General features: G+C 43.4%; 1 protein-coding gene across 1 annotated transcript in view; it reads right to left on the bottom strand.

Moving 5' to 3' along the window:
* LOC134338273 (chloride intracellular channel protein 4) overlaps positions 1-26,055 on the bottom strand; it is a 148,793-nt gene that overhangs the window by 70,107 nt on the left and 52,631 nt on the right. Inside the window, exon 2 of the mRNA XM_063033995.1 lies at positions 10,804-10,913. Within this exon, the coding sequence (XP_062890065.1) occupies positions 10,804-10,913 (110 nt within the window). The remainder of the gene's footprint in view (positions 1-10,803; positions 10,914-26,055) is intronic.

Raw genomic sequence — 26,055 nt, 5'->3', positions numbered from 1 at the left:
GAAAAAGGCGTGATGATGATGAGATTTAGGGTAGAAATTTCAAAGCACAGCAACTGCGAAACTGAAGACCAAAGGGAGTGAAGGATAGAACAAAGCAAATAGATGCAGGTGCAGAAAAGGCACAAGGAGAGAGGCAGGGCCTATATTTACTTTTGAAGGAAGATTGTTCACGGTTTGGAAAGAACAAAAATTCCCAACAATTCAATGGAAAAGGTATTAGTGAAACAAAGCTGAAACAAGAGGAGTTAAACCTTTCACGCCATGAAATAAAATCATCACATATTTGCACATCCTACCAATTGCAAGCACTCAAAGGATGCGAAAGGTATTTGTTGGACACCTTCGTAGAATCATGATTGTTAGCTCTTATTTTACTCTAAATGTAAGATTCCTATGACATTTCTGCACATTTCTAGTGACCCTATGTTTTGTTCCACCTTGTTATTAATCCACGGCAAAATATTCCCTACAAAACAATTATTGTGGGTAGTGCATAATATTTGTTTCTGCCTTTACAATCTATTAATGAAGTAAAGGCTACTAATCCTCAGAAATTAAATAACTCACTCTTTGGTTGAAAACTACTTTGATGTAAGGTAACCCACTGGCACTGTTAACAGCTGTGTCACCTATTTGTTCATTTGGATCAAATGTCTGAAATACGCTCATGACGGCATGACCAGATTCCTGTCTAGCTCCATCTACAAGTATGAAGATAATACCACAGTAACAGTCCAGATCTCAAATAATGATGAGTTCAAGTAGAGGAAGGTGATAGAGAGGCTAGTGGCATAGTGTCATGGTAACAAACTCTCCCTGAATGTCATCAAAACAAAAGCGTTGGCCATTGACTTGAGGAAGGGCTTGGTGTACATCAACAGTGTTGAAGTCAAGAGAGACAAAAGCATCATGAATGGCCTGTCCAACCACATAGATGCCACGGATAAGAAAGTACACCAGCATTTCTAGTGCCCCTGGAAGCTAAAGCTACTTGGCACGTCCTCTTTGACCTTTACCAACTTTTATCAATGCACATTCTTATCTGCATCATGGCTTGGCACAGCACCTGCTCTTCCCAAGAGACACGCAGAGTGCTGTGGACACAGCTCAGCACATTATGGAAGCCAGCCTCCCCTCCATTAACCCTGCCTACGCATCTTGCAGCCCCAGTAGAGCAGCCAGCATTATCTGCAACCCCACACTCCCCGAACCTTCTCTCTTCTCCCCAATGCCAGCCATTGAGTAGGAGATACAAAAGTCTATAAGTTCATACCACCAGGCTCAAGGACAGCTTTTATCCCACTGCTATAAGACTATTAAACTTTTGCTGGTACAATAAAATGAACTCTTGATTTCACAATCTACCTTGGTATGACCTTGCACCTTATTGTCTGTCTGTACTATACTGCACAACCTCGAAAAATGCAACTTATTATTCTGCCTTCCGTCGTTGCTCTTCCCTTCGTGCTACATCGATGAAATGATCTGTATGGGCGGCATGCAAGGCAAAGTTATCCCTCAGCACACTTGACAATAAAAAGCAAGTACCAGCCACCAACCGCTGCCTCACCTCCTGTGGAGAAAAAAAAATGTGACTTGGGAGCAGCTGAGGAATAGGAAATGCCAGCGAGTCCACTCCAACATTTGTCAGCACCTTTGACAGGCTGGATTAAAAGAAAAAGATGCCATTCAGCCGACCGGCAGCCCCACTTTTGCTCAGTTCATATATTTTTGTTGCTATATTTTTCCACTTACAATCTGCCCTTTGGATTCACCTTCTTTCACAAGGGGAGAAAGAAGTGTTTGAAGGGGGCACCACAGTAGCGTTGTGGTTAGCACGGCCATGTTATTACAGCTTGGGCATTCCGGAGTTCAGAGTGCAATTCTGGCGCCGTTCTGTAAGGAGTCTTTGTGCGGTCTTCCCATGAAATGTGTGGGCATTCCCCGTGTGGTTTCTTCCTTCAGTCCTAAGACGTAGCGGGTGGGCTAATTGATCATTGTAGATTGTCCCATGGTTAGGTTAGGGTTAATCGGGTTCACTGGGGCGGCAAGGCTCGAAGGGCCAGAAGAACCTGCTCTGCATTGCATTGCTAAAAAAAATGAAGCAATAAATTGAAAATATCGAAAACCTTAAAGCACTTTTTTTAAAAAACTGAATTTGACCACCTACATATTCCACATCCTAAAAGAAGATTGCTAGAATAGACCAGAATCAGAATGAAGCAAAGATTTGAAGATATGGTCTGAAATTTACTGTGTCGACCATGGTCACGGAGGAAAACCTGCTGTGTTTATTATGTGGAAGCATTTGAGGCAACAGACGCACTCACTGCTCACATAAAACTCTCCACTACCGAGCTGTGAGACTGTAATGAATGAGCTTTCTGTCTTCCCTGTGCAAACACCAAAAAGGTGGAATGTGTGAGCCAATTCCATGCCTGCGGCATCCCATATGATTTCCACTGCGTATTAACGTGTTCACAGTTCACACAGGGGTGACTTGAAAACCAGGAACGGAATTCCACAATATTGCACCGAAGTTGGATTCAGTCCCTATAGATACAGCAGTGTTGCTGCACTCTTGGTTGTTGTTCTTAAACACCAAATTCAACAGGGTGGCCTGGTGCTGCAGCGGTTAGCGCGAAGCTTTACAGTACCGGTGACCCCAGTTCAATTCCCGCCACTGCCTGTAAGGAGTGCGTATGTTCTCCCCCTGACCACGTGGGCTTCCTCCGGGTGCTCACAGCCCAAAGACATACCGATTGATAGGTTAATTAGTCATTGTAAATTCTCCCATGATTAGGCTAGAGTTAAATCGGGGGTTGCTAGGCAATGCGGCACGAAGGGCTGGAAGGGCCTATCAGTACAGTCTGTCAATAAATAAATGATTCAACTTTTTATACAGTGCCTTCTGCAAATCGCTTCTTTCTTGTCAACTAAATCCATGATTCCTAATATTCCACGTTTAGATTTCCTATGGAAAATGCATATGTAATATTATAAGGGTGGTGGGGTGAAGATACAACTTTACCAGAGGAGGTGTAAGATGCTTCTTCTCTCTGCTAGCCTGCACGCCACCATGCAAGGTGCTGATCAAAGTTCAAAGTAAAATTTATTATCAGAGTACATACAAGTCACCACATAAAACCCTGAGATTCTTTTTCTGAGGGCATACTTAGAAAATCTATAGAGCAATAACTGTAACAGGATCTGTAAACTGTAAACAAACTACGAAAATGCAGATAATAAATAAAGAACAATAAACAAAGACCATGAAATAACAGGATAAAAGACTCCTTAAATGAATGTTGTTTACCCCCTGATTTTCAAGAGTCTGAAGGTTCAGGGGTAGTAACTGTTCTTGAACTGGTGGTATAAGTCCTGAGGCTCTCCTACCTTCTGCCTATTGGCAGCAGCGAGAAAACAGCATGGCCTGGGTGGTGGGGATCTCTGATGATGGATGCTGCTTTTCAACGGGAACATTTCATGTAGATGTGCTCAATGATTCCCTCCCCCCCAATCAGGGTCGCATGAAGCCATGGGCGCAGGTGGTGGATGGTCGTATGAGCAGCTGGTGCATATCACAAGTCCTAGTTATGCGACCACTGACGCCAAGCAGACAATCTCTGATGGCTGGGGTCACATGTCTTGTAAAGACACTGCCCAGAAGGAGGCAATGGCAAACTACTTCGATAGAAAAATACACAAGAACAATCCTGGTCACGGGAACATAATTGCCCACATCATACGACATGGCACATAATGATGATGATGAATATAAGAACACGGGCATTCACTGTAAACTAATAAAATTCATTTTAAATAAAACTTGAGGAAGGATTAGCTTCATACATCTGACGTTAGTGACGTACAACTGCTGGGCAGCGTGGGAGCAATGCAGGACCTCATCCTGCAGAACTGTGCAAAAGTCTTAGGCACCCCTGATTTTTCAAATATGGTTTCAGACAGAGCCTTGATTATCATCAAGGCTGTCTGAGATTATATAGGGAGACAGAAGCAAGCCAAACAGCCAAAGTCTGCAGAAGAACTGTGGCAAGTTCTCAAAGATGCTTGGAACAACCCACCAAACTTATTTTAAAACTGCACAATGGTGTGCCTAAGAGAAATCATACATTTTTAACGATCACCAAATATTCACCTGATTTAGTTTTTTTACAGTTTGCTGGTATTTATAGTCAATTTTTGATATTTAGAAACTTTTCATTTCATTATTTTTGAAAGCATCTTCGCTTTACAGAATTGTTTTTACATGTGCCCATGCACTGCACAGCACTGTTGAGGTGTTGGGTTGGGTGGATAAGAAACATGGAATTGACAGTGGGAGAGGTCCGAATATGAAATTACTCAACCCAGACCTTTCCAGTGATTTGAAATCCCTGCACTTCCAACAGTGAGTTCATAATAATTCTACCCATTGCAACCGAACGCAGCTGCCAGAGAAAACACACCAAATCCTTACTTACATGCTGGGTGACATGACTGTGCAGCTGCTAACTGTTAAACTGTCTGATAAGAATATTGGAGGCATGAGCTTCGCTAAACTGATTGGTCTTTGCTATGCTTCATCTTTTCATCTTGTGTGTCTCTTTATTTGGGTAATCACTGACAGGTTGCATCAAGATCTGAACTGAACTGAATTTAAATCTTACATCCATCCCACAACATAAGGAGTAAAAATCTTTGCGTAATGACTCCCTGACAATGTACAGACATGTGAATGTATAAGTCTGTTGGCTTGTAGAAAGAAGCTGTCCTATAACCTGTTGGTCCTGGCTTTAATACTGCGGCATCATTTGCCAGACGGAAGCAGTTGAAACCGTTTATGGTTGGGGTGACTGGTGTCCCCAATGATCTTCCAGGCCTTCAAATGCACAGAAACACAAAAAGTTGCAGATATTAGAGGACTCTGTCTAGTACATCTCGGGCACATCCCCCCTCGCCATTGGTCAAACCAACAGGAGGCGCTATATCCGTCAAAGATCTCCGCTATCTGGGCCAACGTCGTCTTCTCACGGTTACCTTCAGGCAGGAGGTACAGAGTCCGTAAGTCCCACACCATCAGGATCAAGAACAGCTACTTCCCTTCAACCATTCAGTTCTGAACCAAATGACTTGAGCCCAATCACTACAGTTTAGCAAAACACTGTGACTTTCCACTGAAGTGAACTTTGCTTTACTTTAAGGGCAAAAGAGAGTGCAGACACCAGAAATTTGGAGCAACACTCAAATGAACTGGAGCAGGGGTTCCCCACCTTTTTTATGCCGTGGAGCAGTGCCATTATGCAAGGGGTTCAGATTGGAAACCCCCGATCTAGAAGAACTCAATGGCTCAGGCGATGTCTATGGAGGGAAGTGGAAACAGCTGGCATTTCATTTGGGACCTTTCCTCAGTCCTGAGGTGTTCCATAATGTTGAGGTCTGGAGATAAAAATGAGTTGGAGTAGGCAACAGTCCATTGCATGCACTAAAATTGCAGTTAAAGAGGAAAGAAAAAGTAGAGTAGGATCATTATTGAATAGAGTGTCAGCAATAAAATAGAGTGACGTGAGAGAAGGGTTTGACAACATTTCCAATGAGAAATCACTGATTGTAAATACCTCAACTGTTAGGTAAGTGAATGATTCACCATATAAAAAGCTTGCCCTACTTGGAAAAATTGGGGAATTTTGTTTACAATGTGGGTAGGAAGCTACTTGACCTAGAGCATTATCATTTAACAACTCCTCCTGAAACTGTAGCGTTTACCACAAAGAGGGACATTAAGTGCATTGGGAGCCTCACCACTTGCAGATTTCCCCTTCAATTTCAATATATCAATTCTTTACTCATCACCTCTAGAGCTGAATCCTGGATCTCCCTCGCCAAGAGCAAGATGAGAGAACCTTCACCAATAGAATGGCAGCAGGTCAAGAAGGCTGCCCATCACAAACTCCACTAGGCAACTCGTGTTGCGCAATAGATGCTGGCCTTGCCAGTGTGACGACAAACCAAGTTATCAGAAGATTGATGCTGATGAGAGAGATAAGAGAGACAAAAGGGAGAAGCGTCCAAAATGTTAATGAGAGACGAGAGAGATTAACGAAAAGAGACACAGTTCCAAGTATCGACAGACCGGTTGCTTTGAACCTGAAATGTTTGAAGTTTGATGGACAGGCGATACCCCAGCAGGGGAATAAAAGGAACAGGTTCGCTAAGGCACGACAGACACACCACGAGATCACGAGATAATGAGACCCTGGAAGTGTGGTGTGCCCCCACAAGTTGGTGGAGTTTGGAGGTCTGGTCGTGGGAACCGACCATAGACGCACAGGGTGAAAAGGTACGATCGGCGGGAACCTGGTGTGTGTGTCCGCCCTTGCCTGGGTGCTGGGTTCACCGCGGCAGAACGATCATATCCGGAACGGAGGGGTCACAGTCGGTGACCTCAGAAGACATTAAAAGGGCTTGCGCCGAAAGCTAACTGCGAGGAACATCAAAGGTCTGTGAATCGAAATTTGCATTCGCTCGTTCTCTCTCTCTCTCCAACGGCACAACAGCAATTACTGCGAACTGTACTCAGCTGAACTGAACTCTGCGTCACTTGAGACTGATCATTTTACCCCTAGACTGTGATAGAGCTTGATTGATTCCTATTATCTTAGTTCTGTGTACATGTGTGTTTTATCATTGCTAACCTGTTGCATTCATATCCTTACAAGTAGAGTACTGTGTTACTTGTTTCTTTAATAAAACTTTCTTAGTTCCAGTAATCCAGACTCCAACTAAGCGGTCCATTTCTGCTGGTTTGGCAACCCAGTTACGGGGTACGTAACACCAGCAACACCCAGATAGAGTCACAGAGTCATAGAAAAGTACAGCATGGAAACAGGCCCTTCAGCCCATCTAGTCCATGCTGAACCATTTAAACTGCCTACCCCATCAACCTGCACCTGGACCACAGATGCAAATGAAGAAACAGAAAAAAGTTATTGGTTCATAATGCCACATTGCATGATACCTCAGTGCCCAGAGGATAAGCTCACACATCTACTGAAATACAGGAATAAGGATCTTGGTGGAAGAGGTATTCAGGAAAAAGGATGTCTTTTACGAGCAGAAGGGAAAGAGCTCATTTTCATCGCTTTGCTGTCCTCTGTCTTACTGCTGTGACAAGGCTCACATCCTGATCCTCAGCAACCCAGCGTAATAGAAACGTGACTACATTCTCATGGGCTATCAGACTTCCACCTGGTGACCCCTCTTCTGGGCTTGAATGATGCGGAACTTACTCTTCCTGAGAATTCACAAGGTAAGCAACCATTTTTGGTGGTGAGGGTCAAAGTTCAAAGTAAATTTATTATCAAATTGCAATTATATCTCCATATACTATGCTGAGATTCATTTTCCATTCACAGCAGAGTAAAGAAACACTATGAAAATCTACACGTAAACACTCACAAACAAGTAATGTTCAAAAAACGACAAACTGCGCAAAACAAAAAAAAGTTACAGATAGATAGATAGGTCCTCCAGGTTTGAAGGCTTGTGTGTCTCGTTGACCCTCAGAGTTTTGTTGGCTAGAGTCGGCCCTGTTCTTAGCTCTTGGTAGGGTCACTCATGCCAAACAGGTCAAAGGGTAGAGGCCAGAATAAGAGTGGTCCTCCAGTCCTCCGGGTTCAGGGGTTTAGCTCAGGGCTAACAACCCTGACTGGTAAAATAAAATTGTCTTGGAAACAACAATGAAGACTCCTTGTAGAGCTGTGAATGACAGAGATGGAAGACCATCATTGCAGCCCTAAATGCTAGCAGTGTAACGGGCAGTAAGTAAGATAGATTGATAGATAACACTGAGAGCATGATTTATAGAGTTCTTGAAAGAGAATCCACAGATTGTGGTATCAGTTCAGAGTTGAGATGATGAGGGCCTCAGCATGGTGTTTGCTTTTAACCCTGTTGGCCCTCTGTTAGGACAGATTACTGCCGTCTGCCATAGGTCCAAGATCCTCTTTAATGAATGTTAGTAAGCACGTTGATTGTCAGTTCAACCCCATGATGAACGTGTGGGAAGATGTTCCTAGTATAATTCCTTTGCCAAGATGCTGTCTTGTAATAAGCATGAGTTAAATTATCCTTTAGGTTAAGGTCCCATCTTGCAACCCGCTTGCCGCCAAGCCCATTTCATCCTCCAGCCACTGTAGCTTTTGATTAGTACTTACCACACCTTATTCAGAAATGGCAGAAACATACCAGGGGTGATTAATAAGTTCGTGGCCTCAGGTAGAAGGAGATGAGTTACGCAAACATGAGGAAATCTGCAGATGCTGGAATTTCAAGCAACACACATAAAAGTTGCTGGTGAACGCAGCAGGCCAGGCAGCATCTCTAGGAAGAGGTACAGTCGACGTCGACTGCACCTCTTCCTAGAGATGCTATAAGGAGATGAGTTATACAGCTCTCTTTACATGCACATGCAGTTTAACTCTTTGAGTGATTATGCAGAAAGTTTGAAGTTAATAACTTGTCTCCTTCTACCTTAGGCCACAATCTTATCAATCACCCCTGATCAGTTATTAACTGATGAGTTATTAACTTCAAGCTTTCTGCATAATCACTCAAAGAGTTGAACTGCATGTGCATGTAAAGAGAGCTGTATAACTCATCTCCTTCTACCTCAGGCCACGAACTTATCATTCACCCCTGCCGTGGACCAAGACCCGTATGCTCCACGACCGCCGGACTAAGTGTGTAAATGTAGGAGGGGACTATGTTGAAAAATAAATGAGCTAGGTTTTCTAAAATTGACTCTTTCTATGTTAGGCCACAAACTTATCAATCACCCCTCATAACTATATCATGTTGTAGATTGAAGTTAGAGCTCTGTCTTTCCAATATACCCACAAAGCTGTAGGACATTTTTTCTGCCATCAGCAAATTTAAAGCTATACTAATTCTATTAATGCAACATAAACTTAGAACATCAGATGTTGTGCCTCGTTATTCTGGGATAATTTGACAAAATCCCTATGACTTAGTTCTAAAATATGAAAAGATTAAAGAATGAAGCAGCTGAAAGGAGATACTTCAGTGATTTGATCAGTCTACATTCTAAACTATGTCCGCTACCTTAGGCCCAATTTGTAACCTAAGCTATTAGCTGTACCTCTAATCCATGAACATCCTGTCACCGATCAGATTGTACTAACAAATTAATTATATCCACTAGGCTTTTTTTTTGTGATTAAGCTTTAATCTGCTGCAAATTTTCTTCAGCACAGTTTGGAGATTCCTCATCTATTTCCAGCCCTGCCAGAGGGTTTTGGCCCGAAACCTCGACTGTACTTTTTTTTCCCCACAGATGCTGACTGGCCTGCTGAGTTCCTCCAGCATTTTGTGTATGCAGCTCAATCAGTAAAATGTACTGGTGGTGTTACTGTAAGTTTAAAAAAAGTTTAAACTGTTTGATATTGTATCTTGAAGTACAAAACATTGGCCCATAATCCGCTGTGTGCAATTAATGGGCTGCCCTTGGTGTTCACCCAACAAACAGATTCCCAGAACATGTTTGCAGATGTGTTACTGAAGGCGTCCAGTAACTCGCCAAATAAATTGTTCATTGCAATCACGCACATGGCCATAAACTCAACTTTGAGCTGCTGGAATCTGAGATCAGGACAGTCAGTACAAAGGCTCTTCAACTAGAATGCAGAATCTTCTCTGATATGTAGTCCATAAGTACGGATAATGCTAAGCAGAATAGCAAAGTACATATAATAAAACTCATGAAATTCTGCTGGAAATCCAGAGCAACACACACAAAATGCTGGAGAAACTCAGCAGGTCAGGCAGCACCTCGTTTCGGGCTGAGATCCTTTTTCCAGGACTGGAAAGGAAGGGGGAAAGCATCAGAATAAAAAAGGAGGTGGGGGTGGGGAGAGGAGGATGGCTTAAAGGTGATAGTTGAAGCCAGGTGGGTAGAAAAGAAAAAGGGCTGAACAGGAAGGAACCTGAGTGGACCGCAGAAGAAGGGGAAGGAGGAGGGGCACCGGGGGAGGTGACAGCAAGTGAGAAGAGCTAAGAGGCCAGAGTGGGAAATTGAAGGCGGGGGGCGGGGTTTCTTCCCAGAAGGGGAAATTAATATTCATACAATCAGCTTAGATGCAACTCAGAGGGAAAATAAAGTGTTGATAAGTACATATAAACCATGGTGAACAAAAATAAAGATGGGACAAATAGATAGAATTAAAGGTCCAAGATAGTAAATAGTAAAAGAATAGTTGTTTTTATTTTTAAATACTGTTTATCTGCAATATAATTTACGGAAATGAGTGTCCTCACTTGTAATGAAATGTTCTCAGCCCAAAAGATTATTCAGTTGATCAACTGCCCCAGTGTTAAATCTGGTTTTACATGTTCTAATTTTTTCTCCATCTTTATAATGAACAATAAACCCGATTCACACGCGATCTCTGTGACAATTCCACTCATAGCAAATAAAGGAGCAAAATCTACGCACAGCAAATTCCCATTTTCCCTCTTTAACCCTCTTCATATAAACACAGACGCTGTAAGAATGTTGTAGAAAGAGCGAGTTATCAGCTACCACTAGTGGACCAGCAAAATGTAGGTCACAACGTCTTTTGAAATTGTAGGTCGTATTGAATAAGGGTAGTATTAAGGCCAGTCATGTTCTCACATATTGAATGCACCTGCTTCAATATCCAACAGCAATGCCTACTTGTAAATATACTACAAATCCCTAAATATAGATGCTGCAAAGAATCTGGATATGCCCCACATCCTTACCTCTTAAGATCAACTGTTGTGACATTGAAGACCACACCTTTCAGCCACAAGATCATGAAGAGTCGTTGAGAGAAGGGGCAGTTCCCAATGCTTTCTCCATCACTCCCAGCCTGAAAAAAATGAAGCACAAGAAATGTTTCATCAGAATGGTCGAACAGCTCATTTTCCTGATGATCTTGTAAACCACCTGTACAACACATCATCAGCGAAGACTATTATGTTCTTTATGTTCTCTATGCTTACTTTGGGTGGTGGGGTGGAGATACGTCTCTCTACCAAAGGAGGTGTAAGGAGCTTCTGCCCTCCGCTAGCCTGCAGGTCACCCTTGGGCAAGGTGTAGCACCTACTTAGGCCCCCACACCTGCTCAGGGTCACGTGAAGCCATGGGAGCAGGTGGTGGATATCACAAGTCCTTGTTATGTGACCACCGACACCAAGCGGACAATCTCCGACAGGTATCGATAATGACTGGGATCACCCGTCTGGTAAAGACACTGCCCAGAAGAAGGCAATGGCAAACCACTTCTGTAGAAAAAAATTGCCAAGAGCAATTATGATCAAGGATAGACCATGATCGCCTATGTCATACGACACAGTACGTACAGATAATGATGACTATGCTTATTATTTCTCTTCTATCAGCATTGTTTTAATTAATTTTTAGGAAGCTGGACTTTGCTGGCAACTCCACCGTTTATTGCAGATCCTTATATACCACTTCAAAAGATGACATGGAGATGTCCTCTTGAATACCTGAAGTCCTTTTGAGGAAGATGCATGCATAGTACAGTTGGGGAGAAGATCTTAAAAGGAGGATCTCCATTGGTGAAAGGCTTATTGACATTTTCCAAGTCAGGCTGGCATGTGCATACAGAGACAAGCCTGCAGTGGTGATGTTCCTCAAGCATTTTAGAAATGTACAAGTTGCACTGTAATTCTGACAGCCCCTCCCTGCAGTGCTACAGTGGATTTTGCAGCTTAGGGAGGTGCTGTCACAATGACAGTGCAACTTGTAGGTGTCACAGACTGCAGACACCATGTACAATGGAGTTGTGAATAACTATTGCGGTTGGTGGTTGGGGTATCGGTCAAGCCAGCTGCTTTGTCCTGGATGATGCTGAGTTCCTTGGGAGTTGTTGGAGTCGACTCATCCAAACATGTGTAGGATATTCCACCACACTCCAATTTTATCTTTGGGGAATCAGTAAATTGGTCAGTTGTTGCAGGATAACCAGCTGCTGACCCATTCTTGCAGCTACAGAATGTACACGACTAGTCCAGCTGAGTTTCTTGTCAACCGTGACCTCAACGATGTTGATGGTCTGGGACTTGGTGATGATAATGCCCTTCAACTTCAGGGATAGTACATTCGATTACCTCTTGTTGAAATGCTATTACCAGTGCTTTGGTGACATAAATGTTGTTTTTGCCACTTACCAGCTGATGTCATAAATACATCCATCACTATTCATTGGAGCAGAGGAAATTGAGAGGAGATTGTAAAACACCCTATAAAATCAGGTGGGGCATAGATAGGGTGAGTGTACACAGTATCACATTGCTGTCTTGTGTGACATGGGCAATCATGGTCCCATGACTATGATTGTTCTTGGCAAGTTTTTCTACAAAAGTGGTTTTCTATTGTCTTTTTCTAGGTGTGTCTTTACAAGATGTATTGTGCTGTATGTTTCCTATATTTCTATGTTTCTAAGATGGGTGACCCCAGCCATTGTCAATACACTTCAGATACTGTCTACCTGGAGTCAGTGGTCGCATAACCAGGACTTGTGATATCTACCACCTGCTCCCATGGCTTCATGTGACCCTGATCAGGGGGCTAAACAGGTTCTACACCTTGCCCAAGGGTGACCTGCAGGCAAGCAGAGGAAAGGAGCGCCTTGCACCTCCTTTGGGAGAGACGCATCTCCATCCCATCACCCATTTTTTACACAAAGTATGGAATATGTGGGGAATGAGCTGCCAGAGGAAGTGATTGCATCAGGTACATTAACAACTTTTAAAAGGCAATGTGACCGATACATGGATAGGAAACCATTACAAGAATACAAGTAAAATACTGGCAAATGACCTGTTTCGACAGGCATCTTAGTATGGACTACTTGGCTGAAGTCTCAATGACTCAATAACAGTGTACTCTTAGATTTAAAGTTACCATGTTAAAGTACTGTGCTATAGTTATAGGCGTGTATATATAAATGTACGTTTATATATGAGGGAAAAAACCTTTACATTATGTCTCCGTCTAAATGTGCAATGTGCTTATGTGAGTGATGATAAACCGGATTACTGAGAGTGGGAAGGGAACGGGGAGAGGGGAATCATGGTTGGGAAAAGGAAAAGGGAGAGGGGAGGGAGTGGGAAGCACCAGAGAGACGTTCTGTATTGATCAATAAGCCAATTGCTTGGAATCATATGACCTTGCCTCATATCTCAGGGCCGGGTGTGTCTGCACCCCAATGCCTTCCCATACACTTGGCACTCCTTCTCAGCCACCTGTCCCACACCCTTCCCGTGGGGCACTCCAACCTCGCCATTCCCAGCAACCTTTCCTCCCGCCAGAGTTTCAAACTTACTCTGCTTCACATTGATAAATACAGTACGGTGCAAATGCCTAAGGCTTTCTCACAGTACAGTACTGCATGTGAACAGTGATACTGCGGCCTCTCCTTCATGAAGGAGCAGCACAATAGCGTGGTGGGGCGGCACGGTAATGTAGAAGTTAGGACAACATCATCATGGCACCAGCAACCTGGGTTCAATTCCCACCGGTGTTTGTCAGGAGTTTGTCTGTACTTCCCATGACTGTACGGGTTTCCTTTCACACTCGAGACGTACTGGTTAGTACGTTAATTGGCCACGAGTGTAATTGGCATGAGCTCGTTAGGTGGCAGTGCCTACTGTGCCATAATCTCTAAATAAATAAATAATTTCCCAGACATTAAAGGCACATATAACATTATAGCCATAAAAAGGATAAAGAGTGGAGACATAGGAAAGCAGCATCCATTATCAGGAGATCCTCACCTCCCAGGTCATGCTCTTTTCTCAATGATGCCATCAGGTAGAAGGTACAAGAGCCTCAGGACTCGCACCACCAGCTTCAAAAACAGTTACACCCCACAACCATCAGGCTCTTGAACAAAAGGGGTTAACTACATTCACTTGCCCATCCATTGAGATGCTGCCACAATCAATGATCTCTCCTTAAGGACTCTTTATCTTGATATTTCATGTTCTCATTATTTATTGTTTTTTATTTACATTTGCACAGTTTGTTGTCTTCTATGCTTCACTTGATCTTTCATTGATCCTGTTACTGTTACTGGTCTATAGATATGCTGAGTATGCCTGCAAGAAAACGACTCTCAGGGATGTATGTGGTTGCAAACTCCGATAATAAAATTTATTTTGGACTTTGATCAAACAATGAGTAGCTGGCTACGCTGATCAACCTTGCCCCCGGTTTGATCTGAGCCCAGACGGGGAATGATCTGGCCTCAAGCAAGCAAGGAAAAGGGAGGAGTGAGTAACGGACTCCCATGGGCCCAAGGTAATAAGGGAAAAAGCAGTCAGAATCGTTCATCTTGATCACATCCCAAAGGACAGGGGAAAAGACAAGTGTCGGGATGTGAGGGAAGAAGGCCAACCTTCTACCAAGCAGCTTTTCCCGTCTTTATCATTTGACTGAGATATTAAATTGAGTATCATCAGCTGTTTTTTGGGATCTCACGAGACTAATCAGCATGAGATCAGTCTTGAGCAAAATAACCCTTCAGTAGGAATAACAAAATCAGATTATTTGGTAATCACTGTGCTGTCGTTTGCAAGACCTGGTTATGAACATTCCAGCCGATGCACATCCTTCATTATAGGACTGGCAACACTTCCAAGGTAATTCACTGACTGGGACATTGCTTGAGATGTTGATAGGGAAGTGAACGGTACTCTTCTGAATGCAAATCCTATTTTTCTAGTCAGCAATGACTAGTATTAACATGCCAGCTTTAACAGATTAAAACATCCATAGTGCTTCATAGAATAGTTTTCAATTTTTATTTGATACTGAGGCATAAGGAAATAAAACACTCTCTTGGCCAAAATGCTATTAAAGCCTATCACACAAAAAAAAGAGAATTCAAGCAGGGAATAGCTGCTTAGCACCATCCCCTCAGGCACCCGAAAGCATAGGTGCAGGTTAAAATTATTTTACTTTCATTGGAGAAAAGAAACATTAGAATACCCATTTCCAGATATACTCTAATAGATTACTAATGAAATTCTTGCTCCTTGAAATGTGGTGGTTATCCTTCATGTCCGACAATGACAGTGAAACCCGTGCGGGAGAGTTTTTAAAGTGGAAAAGCCACTGGGGCAGTTCCACTCTGAAATCCGTCTTCCTTGGTGGCAGCAGATGACCATGACGTCCTCTGAGCCTTGTCATGCCCTTTGCTCTCCACTGAAAATCAAGTACCACTTTCCTAGCTGCTGGATCTCACTGTAGATCTCAGGCACCCAGTCCTCACTTCACATGCTAGGACAAAGATGTTTCTACCTCACCGGGGTATGAGGCCGCTGGCTGCCCTCATTCAGTTCAGCCCACCTATCGGAGCGGTGTATTAAGGTGTGGCCACTGTCGCACGCACGCTGCGACTTGTAGGTGACAGCTGAGCATCTGGTGGAGGCTGCCCCGAAAACCCCTACACTAGAGGTGCTACCCCTCCCTGGACACCCAACACAACTTCAAATGCACTGTCAGAAACATCGGGCGCTTGAAGACTCTACTTAAGTCATATTTATGCAGTTCACTTCCTAACTTGACCATCTGATCAAGCAACCTTGTTGGAAAGGCCCCTTTAAGACATGTTGTGATGCTACTGTTACCTGCTTTTTCCGCATGGTTTTCCACACGGAGAAGCAGATGCTGAAAACTGCCGATCGGTGAGAGATCCTTTTACTGAATCTTTGCTTACATTTTACAGTGCTGCCGCGGGACTCGACTGCTGAGAACTGGCTCTAACTGCCGGCATTAACAGGCTCGGATGCAATAAAATGCGCAACATTGAGAGACGGTAAAGGGACAAAAAACACAATTGGAAGGCAAGCTCCTCCCTTTTTTAAACAGTGCTTTGAAATGCTGAAGTCAATTGAAACTTCAAATTGATTAAGGCAGAATGCAACTTGTTTTAAAACGTTCACAGTAATGGATCCCGCAACCCTGGATCGTAGGGGCACTGTTCAGATAAGTGCTACACCAGTTGCCTCCATCTCTCACGGCCTGGGTTGTGGCAAAGCTCTCTCCGGTCCACACTGCAATGCCGTCTGTCCATTTCTTCCTCTTTCTCTTCCCTTGAACAGTCCCCTAAAGAATGGTCTTTGAGATTCCACTTGATCTTGTTATGAGGCCATACCATCTCAATTTCCTCTTCTTTACTGTGGACATTAGATCTTCACAGTGTCTCGTGCTAGGTGATGGTTCTTTGTGCTTCGCCATTTGAAACATGGTCTGTATAGGAGATGCCGAGGAGCCTTCTGAAGCATCTCATTTCTACTGCCTGCATCTTCTTTTGTAGTTCTGCTCTTAAAGCCCATGATTTGCATGCATACAAGAAGATGGAGAGCTCAAGTGCATGCAGGAGTTTCAACTTGGATCCCAGAGCGATATTATTGTCTCTCCAGACTGGGTTTAGTTTAGCCATGTTGCTGGTGTTTGGCCTGTTCTTGCAAGGACTTCAGGCTTTGGTCCGTCTTGGCTGATGATGCTGCCGAGATACTTGAACCATTTGATAGTCTTCAGTTCTTGTTCGCTGACTGTGATTTTTGTCACGATTGGCTCTTCACTGTTTCTCGTCAGCTTGATTTTCTCTGGGCTGATCTCCATGCCTGGTAGATGTATCACCCTCACTTCCTTCCAGTCCATCAATGTGATTGGAGAACCTGAGCTTGGTTATGATTTATCCTCCAATACTGACTGTGCCAATATAGTCTTCCAGGGCATCTGTCATTATTTGCCTGAGGAAATCCTGAACTGTATGGATGAAAGGAGGCAGCTTTGTTGGACTCCAACTGTTATGTGGAACCCCTCTGCAACTGTTCCTTATACAAGTACTGCACTGCTAGCTTTGGTGTACAGCTGCTTGATAGGTGAATCAACTTCTGCCCATGTTGTATCTCTTCATTGTGGCCCAGAGTGCATCATGCCACACCCAATCGAAAGCAATTTAAAATGTAAGGAAGCAGAAAAAGAGATGTTCAATGTTAATTATTAATAAATGCAGTTAGTAGGAAAACATTACTCATTAATATTGCTGCTCTGGAATGCAGTGTGTTGCATCTTTTTAAGGTTAACCGAACATGACTCAACTCTGACGCAGTTTGTCCCCAGAATCTTTCTCTGTTGTTACAATTCATTTAGTAAACAAAATAATCGAATTCTGAACTATATTGTCACCATGGCAGCTGAGCAAAAATCTAAAATTTTACAACTTCCAATGAAAGGCCTTGGCCTCATAATTATTCTAAGTTCAAGAAGTTCAAAGTAAAATTTATTATCAGAGTCTGGGTAGCCTCCAACCTGATGGCATGAATATTGATTCCTCAAACTTCCGGTGATGCCCTCCTCCCCTCTCCTTCATCATCCCCCATTCCCTTATCCCTCTCTCACTTTATCTCCTTGCCTGCCCTATTGCCTCCCTCTGGTGCTCCTCCCCCCTTTTCTTTCTTCCATGCCCTTCTGTCCTCTCCTACCAGACACCCCCTTCTCCAGCCATGTATCCCTTTCACCAATCAACTTCCCATCTCTTTACTTCATCCCTCCCCCTTCAGGTTTCACCTATCACCCCCTCCCTATCTTTTTAATTTACTCCTCAGCTTTTTTTTCCAGTCCTACTGAAGGCTCTCAGCCCGAAACATCAACTGTACTCTTTTGCATAGATGGTGCCTGGCCTGCTGAGTTCCTCCAGCATAATTTGTGTGTGTTGTTTGGATTTCCAGCACCTGCAGATCTTCTCTTGTTTGTTATCAGAATACATGCATGTCACCACACAGGACCCTGAGATTCTTTTTCTGCATGTATACTCAATACTGTTCTGAATTGAAGCTGTTTTTAACACTGAGACTTTTTATTTTTGCACTTGAACTTAATGCCTTATATTCACTAATGTCACAAACAATCAGCCAGTGGTACAGTGTCAAATCCACTAGTGCCAGTTCACCAATATATTCTCAGTCTGTCTCACTATTGAATTAAAGTTATAATTCACAAGTACTTTTATTTATTGTACTGAAATATTCTACTGTGTAGAATGAAATATTTTATTCTAGATACCAGTCTGGAATATGGCAAAGATCTATAACTGAACAGAATCTGAACTGCTATAAAATCACTTTGTAAAAAGTAATAGCACTGCTATTTTGTGTGCAAATTGTTGCTTGGTTTGTATAACTATTGGAACAACTGATACTAAGCACAAATGCAAAATCCCATGGATTCCAGCAATCTGAAATAAATCCAGAAAATGCTGTTGATATTCAGCAAATCAGGCAACATCCGTGGAGAGACAACGATAATGGCTTTCATCAGTAGTCTTGAAAGCAAAAACTCCTGATGAAAGATTCATAAGCACAATGTTCCCTGATCTTGTGCATTTAATATTTCAGTAATATTTGAGAAATATTGTAAATATGTTCTTTGATTAAGCATTCTTTTGTTGTTTACACAATGCATTGCAGGTTATATGTAAAAGTACGTAAATGAAATACGTTATAACACCACCACATAATACGTATGTGCCTCACTTAAAATAAGCATGAAGTTAAACTCACATTCTGGATGTTGGATCTGTACAATTACATACCAAATCAATAAAGGCACACAATCAGAGAAGAAGTTAACATGTGTATTCACTTTGCAGAGACAGCAATAAATCAATGCGCATACATAAGTTATCAGTCAATAATTAGTGCTAAGTTGAGTTATTGCGTGAAAAGAAATAGATCCATACATTACACGGGACTTCCTTGCTTTTCTTCCAATTAGTTTTATGTTTTGGAGTTACAAAACGTAGCACCTGCCATCAAGAACACTATCAGGTGGCAGTCCCTCACCATCCAAGCGATTCCCTGTTCACTTCACTTACCACCAGTGAGCAGGTACAGCAGCCTGAAGACTCGCACTCACAATTTTAAGAATAGCTTCTTCCCCTCCGTCTGCCACCAGATTTCTGAAAGGTCTATGAGCCCCTGAGCACCATGTCATGAGTCATCTTTTATTTCTGTATTTTTGTAACTTATAGTAACGTCTTCCACTGTCTTGCTGGGTAAAATCACGTTTCACTACATATGTTAGCAATAATACACATAATTCTAATTCTGATTCCCAATGTTCACGCACTGATTTCTGGCCAGGTATGAATCAATAGTTTTCAATAGGTGCATTTAATGTCAGAGAAATGTATATAATATACATCCTGAAAATCTTTTTTCTTCGCGGACATCCGCGACAAGAGGAGTACCCCAAATAATGAATGACAGTTAAAACATTAGAACCCCAAAGCCCCCCCCAACTCCCCCTCCCACGCACAAGAAGCACCAAGGCTACCAACCCCCCTACCCCTTCACAACCCCACCAGCAAAGAATATTATTATTTGGTGACAGACTCTGAGGTACAAGACAGAAAGAAAAGAAATTATGAACATGCACCAGACATAAAAATGACTGGAGTTGTCCTTTTGTAAAATGCATGGTGGCATTTCTCTGGGTTTCCATCAGAATGCACTATAACCACTGTTAAAAGCACCTTGGAGCAAAGCGCCAATACTCTCCTCCTTAAAAGAGATTGGTCGATCCCTGCTGCTAGCGTTTGAAAGGAGAGTGTGATTTTGGTGCACAATTGGAACCACTCTGCTATAAATTGCATGGAACAATGCACAAGGAGGTGTCAAATGAAACTGTGGACTTAACCCTTAGAAGGCTGATTCATTCTTAATCTTCCACCAACCGCAGGCAGCTGTAAACAGCCGTGCATGAGCCCATTCCATTGAAAGTCTGTCTCAGGCAAAGAGAACAGCGAAGAACTTTAGGGTATCCCCTTTTAGATTATACTTCTTGTTTGCTGCTCTTTTGCAGTGAACTTTAATGTCAAACTATGATTGCCGTTGCCAGAAGCCTCACAATTAGTTCTTTTTAGGGAACACACTCACAGATGGTAGGTACGTTTATTTGCTTTGTACCGTAAAAAATCTGAAATTAGACAACTTGAAATTACAAGCCCATTTGTCATTTTTTGTCAGGACTTCTGGTTTCGGAGCGGGGGTCGGGTGAGCGGGGTTGGGGGTGGTTCCAGTAGCTCCCAGCCCCCACCCGAGCATGCTGCCCCGCGGCTAGCACAGCTCTCTGAATGTCACCCATAGGGACTTTGTCATGTTTCTCGGACTTCATATAATGACAAAATATTGCACAACATTCCCTTATTGTGAATAATAGATATGAGGTTTTTTATTCTCTAACTAGCTTGAAAAACATTCAGAATAGTGTCATAACAGTGCAGGTGCTGAGCTAACACATCTTGGAAGACGTTAAGACACTTGGTGTATCCACTTTTCAGTCCATTCTATTAACTTGCCCTTTGACCCACACACTACGGCCTTTGCCAGGGCTTTTCATTAAATCCTTTTGAAAGTCCGTGAGAAGCACATCCATCACTTTGTTCCTGTTGTCTCTTCTTGTGAATTAAATGATGGTGTCAGCAGAATGCCTGTGGCCAGATCTTAGGGACGGGAAGTGCTGGGATTTGTACGGAAAACATAAGGGAGAAGACCCCAGGCCAGAATTCTCAAAGGCAGCCAAACTATGGGATAATATCCATCATTATCAAAGAGTTAGACGTGATGTCAAGCAGCAAATAAGGACATTGAAGGGCTTCATCATAGCACCAATATTTTCCCTAGGTTAAGATTAGGGTTGCCAACTTTCTCACTCCCAAATAAGGGACAAAAGTAGCAGTCAAATACAGGACATTTGTCTTTACTCTGAGAAAGACTACCATGACCATGAAGCCTTGCGCAGGCACCTGTGTGCGCATGCGTGATGTGCCGATTTTTTTTTCTACAAATCGGTTTTGGCTTAATCTTCCCAACTGTACATATATTATTTCTACTTTATATAGGCTGTATATTTATCATATGATTCCTGCTTTTACTATATGTTAGTGGTATTTTGGGTTTTATGTGTTATTTGGTATGATTTGGTAGGTTTTTCTTTGGTCTGGGAACGCTCAAAACTTTTTCCCATATAAATTAATGGTAATTGCTTCTCCACTTTATGCAATTTCGGCACGAAAGGTTTCATAGGAATGCTCTACCTTAGCGGGGGAAATACGGGACAAGGGTGGTCCCATATGGGACAAACCAATTTAGCCCAATATACAGGATGTCCTGGCTAATACAGGACAGTTGGCAACCCTAGTTAAAATTCAGTGAGAGCTAACGTAAAACTTGTCTCTTTTTCCTGTTCCCCTACCAATTCCTGGGCCAAACCTATCAATACTGCTGGAAAGAAGGCACAACAGTGGCAATATTTCATTAAGAATTTGAGGAGGTTTGGTAGGTCACCAAAGACGATCACGAATTTCTACATCTCTGCCGTGGAGAGCATTCTAACTGGCTCCAACACCGTATGGTTATTGAGGGGGAGGGAGTCGACTGGTCTACTGCACATGATTGAGATAAGCTGCAGAGAGCTGTAAAGTTAATGAGCTCCATCATGGGCACCAGCCTCCCCAGCATCCACGACACCTTCAAGCAGCGATACCTCAAAAAGGCGGCATCCATCGTTAAGGACCCCCATCACCCAGGACATGCTCTCTTCTCATCAGGGAGCAGGTCTGAAGGCACACATTTCGGGAACAGCTTCTTCCCCTCTGCCATCCGATTTCTGAATAGACATTGAACCCATGAACACTACCTCACTACTTTTTGGCACTACTTATTTAATTTAACTATTTAACTTACAGTAATACTCAGTTTCTATTATGTATTTCATTGTACCGCTGCTGGTGATATTAAATCTGATTCTAAATTCTCCTCACACTCACCGACATCTTCAAAAACTAATGCACCATTTGAGTACATGTATTTTTCCATGAAGCGAGTAGAAAGCAGAATATTTAACCTCTCTCTTGAACTTATTTTGGACCCAAGATAACATTATACTGGGGGAGGGGAGAGAATTGTCTCTTACTGTGTATAAATGTAATTATCTGAGATGGGTATGAGTGGGGCAGAGATGGCGAGAGATTCAGAAAGATAAGCAAGTCTTGTATCAGCACTGCTTGACAGTTAATACAAGGACATTATTCAATGCCCTTGAATGTCCCCATTTACTTTCCTGATATCTCTACTCTGTTAAGGGGCTAATATAAATTCACTGACTGATGTTAGCAGCAGATGTATCCTGTTCTTTAAAAATCTAGGGTCAAACAACATCTTGCAAGACACTTGTGTAAACAGACTGTACCGCAATCTCACCAAGAAATGCATCTGTCAATCACATCTTTATTGGCTCAGTAGAGCCATTACACTTAAAATAAAATTATGTCCTTTTAATATAGATGATCTATTTCAGTGCAGTGTGAGAGGTCATGGGAGCAGTCAATGTGAGCAGGCAATTTGAACGACTCATCTGGTCTGAAAATCCCCGTAGGAAGTGTTTTTAAAATGACTTCTTCACGTCTTGCACAGGACGCAAGAAGGCTGAAAGTCATATTCATGAGAAACTTTAATGGCAGTTCTGAAAACAGCTCCAACTACTAACTCAGGAGTTCCCACCCTGGGGTCCACTGTCCCCTCAGTGAATGGTAGGGGGTCCATGGCATAAAAAAGGCTGGGAACCTCTACACTACCTCTACCATTATTTTATTATTTCCTGTATATCACTTCAGAATCAGAATCAGAATCAGGTTTACTATCACTAGCATGTGTTGTGAAATTTGTTAAATTAGTGGCAGAGATACTGTAGAATGTAGTAATATATAGAAAAAAAATAAGTCAGCAATTACAGTGATCTGTGTGTATATTAAATAGATTAAAAACTGTGCAAAAACTGAAATAATATACATTAAAAAAATGAGGTAGTGTTCATGGGATCGATGTCAAGTTAGGAATCGTATGGCGGGGGGAAGAAGCTGTTCCAGAATCGCTGAGTGTGTGCCTTCCTGACGGTAACAATGAGAAGAGGGCGTGCCCTGGGTGATGAGGGTTCTTAACAACGGACATCAACTTTCTGAGGCACCGCTCCTTGAAGATGTCTTGGATACTGTGGAGGCTAGTATCCGAGATGGGGCTGACTAATTTTACATCTTTCTGTAGCTCCTTTTAGTCTTGTACAGTTGCACACCCCACCCCACCCCCATACGAGACGGCATGCTCTCCACAGTACATCTATAAAAGTTTTCGAGAGTTTTAGGTGACAAACCAAATCTCTTCAAACTCCGAATGAAATATAGCCGCTGTCTTGCCTTCTTTATAGCTGCATTGTTATGTTGGGACCAGGTTAGATCCTCAGAGATCTTGACACCCAGGAACTCGAAATTGCTCACTCTCTCCACTTCTGATCCTTCTATAAGGACTGGTTCATGTTCCCTCATCTTACCCTTCCTGACATCCACAATCAGCTCTCTCATCTTACTGAAATTGAGTGCAAGCTCTTTTCCACGGATGCTGCCTGACCTGCTGAGTTCCTCCAGTGTGCTGTGATTGCTCCTTTGACCCCAGCATCTGCAGATTATTTTGTGTTTACGAGTGCGAGGTTGTTGCTATGACACCACTCAACTAGCTGGTACATCTCCCTCCTGTACACCTTCTCATCTCTATCTGTGATTCTATCAACAATGGTTGTATCATCAGCAAATTTATAGATGGTATTCGAACTATACCTACCCACACAGTCATGGGCATGGAGGGAGTAGAGCAGTGGGCTAAGACACACCCCTGAGGTGCACCAGTACTGATCGTCAGTGAGGAGGAAATATTATCACCAATCCGCTCAGATTGTGGTCTTCCAGTTAGGAAGTTGAGGATCCAATTGCAGAGGGAGTTACAGAGCCCCAAGTTCTGTAACTGATCGATCAGGACTGTGGGAGTGATGGTGTTAAACACTGAACTATAGTCAACAAACAGCATCCTGACACAGGTCAAAGTTGCTGGTGAATGCAGCAGGCCAAGCAGTATCTATAGGAAGAGGCGCAGTCGACGTTTCAGGCCGAGACCCTTCGTCAGGACTAACTGAAGGAAGAGTGAGTAAGGGATTTGAAAGCTGGAGGGGGAGGGGGAGATGCAAAATGATAGGAGAAGACAGGAGGGGGAGGGATAGAGCCGAGAGCTGGACAGGTGATAGGCAAAAGGGGATACGAGAGGATCATGGGACAGGAGGTCCGGGAAGAAAGACGGGGGGGGGTGACCCAGAGGATGGGCAAGAGGTATATTCAGAGGGACAGAGGGAGAAAAAGGAGAGTGAGAGAAAGAATGTGTGCATAAAAATGAGTAACAGATGGGGTACGAGGGGGAGGTGGGGCCTAGCGGAAGTTAGAGAAGTCAATGTTCATGCCATCAGGTTGGAGGCTACCCAGACGGAATATAAGGTGTTGTTCCTCCAACCTGAGTGTGGCTTCATCTTTACAGTAGAGGAGGCCGTGGATAGACATGCCAGAATGGGAATGGGATGTGGAATTAAAATGTGTGGCCACTGGGAGATCCTGCTTTCTCTGGCGGACAGAGCGTAGATGTTCAGCAAAGCGGTCTCCCAGTCTGCGTCGGGTCTCACCAATATATAAAAGGCCACATCGGGAGCACCGGACGCAGTATATCACCCCAGTCGACTCACAGGTGAAGTGATGCCTCACCTGGAAGGACTTTTTGGGGCCCTGAATGGTGGTAAGGGAGGAAGTGTAAGGGTATGTGTAGCACTTGTTCCACTTACACGGATAAGTGCCAGGAGGGAGATCAGTGGGGAGGGATGGGGGGGACGAATGGACAAGAGAGTTGTGTAGGGAGCGATCCCTGCGGAATGCAGAGAGAGGGGGGGAGGGAAAGATGTGCTTAGTGGTGGGATCCCGTTGGAGGTGGCGGAAGTTACGGAGAATAATATGTTGGACCCGGAGGCTGGTGGGGTGGTAGGTGAGGACCAGGGGAACCCTATTCCTAGTGGGGTGGTGGGAGGATGGAGTGAGAGCAGATGTACGTGAAATGGGGGAGATGCGTTTAAGAGCAGAGTTGATAGTGGAGGAAGGGAAGCCCCTTTCTTTAAAAAACCTGACACAGGTGTTTGTATTGTGCAGGTGTTCTAAGACCATGTGAAGAGCCATTGAGATTGCGTCCGCCGTAGTCCTATTGTGGCGATAGGCAAACTGCAGTGGGTCCAGGTCCTTGCTGAGGCAGGAGTTCCGTCTAGTCATGACCAACCTCTCAAAGCATTTCACCACCGTAGATGTGAACACTATTGGCCAATAGTCATTAAGGCAGCTCACACTACTCTTCTTTGGCTCTGCTATGACTGTGGACTTTTTGAAACAGGTGGGAACTTCCGCCCGTAGGTTGAAAATGTTCTTAAGTACTCCTTCTCATTGGTTGGCACAAGTTTTCAGACCCTTGCCAGGTACTCGGGGCCTACCGCCTTGTGAGGGTTCTCCCTCCTTAAAGACAGCCTGGCATCGTCCTCTGAGACAGAGATCACAGGGTCACCAGTTGCAGCAGGGTCCTTCACAGCTGTAGTTATATTCTCCCTTTCGAAACGGGCATAGAAGGCGTTGAACTCATCTGGTAGTGAAGCATCACTGCCATTCATGCTATTGGGTTTCGCTTTGTAGGAAGTAGTGTCCTGCAAACCCTGCCAGAGTTGACGTGCATCCAATGTCACCTCCATCCTCGCTTGGAATTGTTTCTTCACTCTTGAAATAGCCCTGTCCTTCTTGCACAGACCTGGCTCACTGGACTTAAATGCCACCAATCTAACCCTCAGCAGATGACGAACCTCCTGATTCATGCATGGATTTCGGTTTGGGAATGTACAGCAAGATTTCATAGGCAGACACTCATCCACACAGGTTTTATCCACACACTTTATGTACATAGAAACATAGAAAATAGGTGCAGGAGTAGGCCATTCGGCCCTTCGAGCCTGCACCACCATTCAGTATGATCATGGCTGATCATCCAACTCAGAACCCTGTACCTGCCTTC

Source organism: Mobula hypostoma, chromosome 26 (genome assembly GCF_963921235.1).
Source record: "Mobula hypostoma chromosome 26, sMobHyp1.1, whole genome shotgun sequence".
In the NCBI taxonomy this organism is placed as follows: Eukaryota; Metazoa; Chordata; class Chondrichthyes; order Myliobatiformes; family Myliobatidae; genus Mobula; species Mobula hypostoma.
Note: the sequence above shows the minus strand (reverse complement) of the source record. Positions and strands in the feature narration are given on the sequence as shown.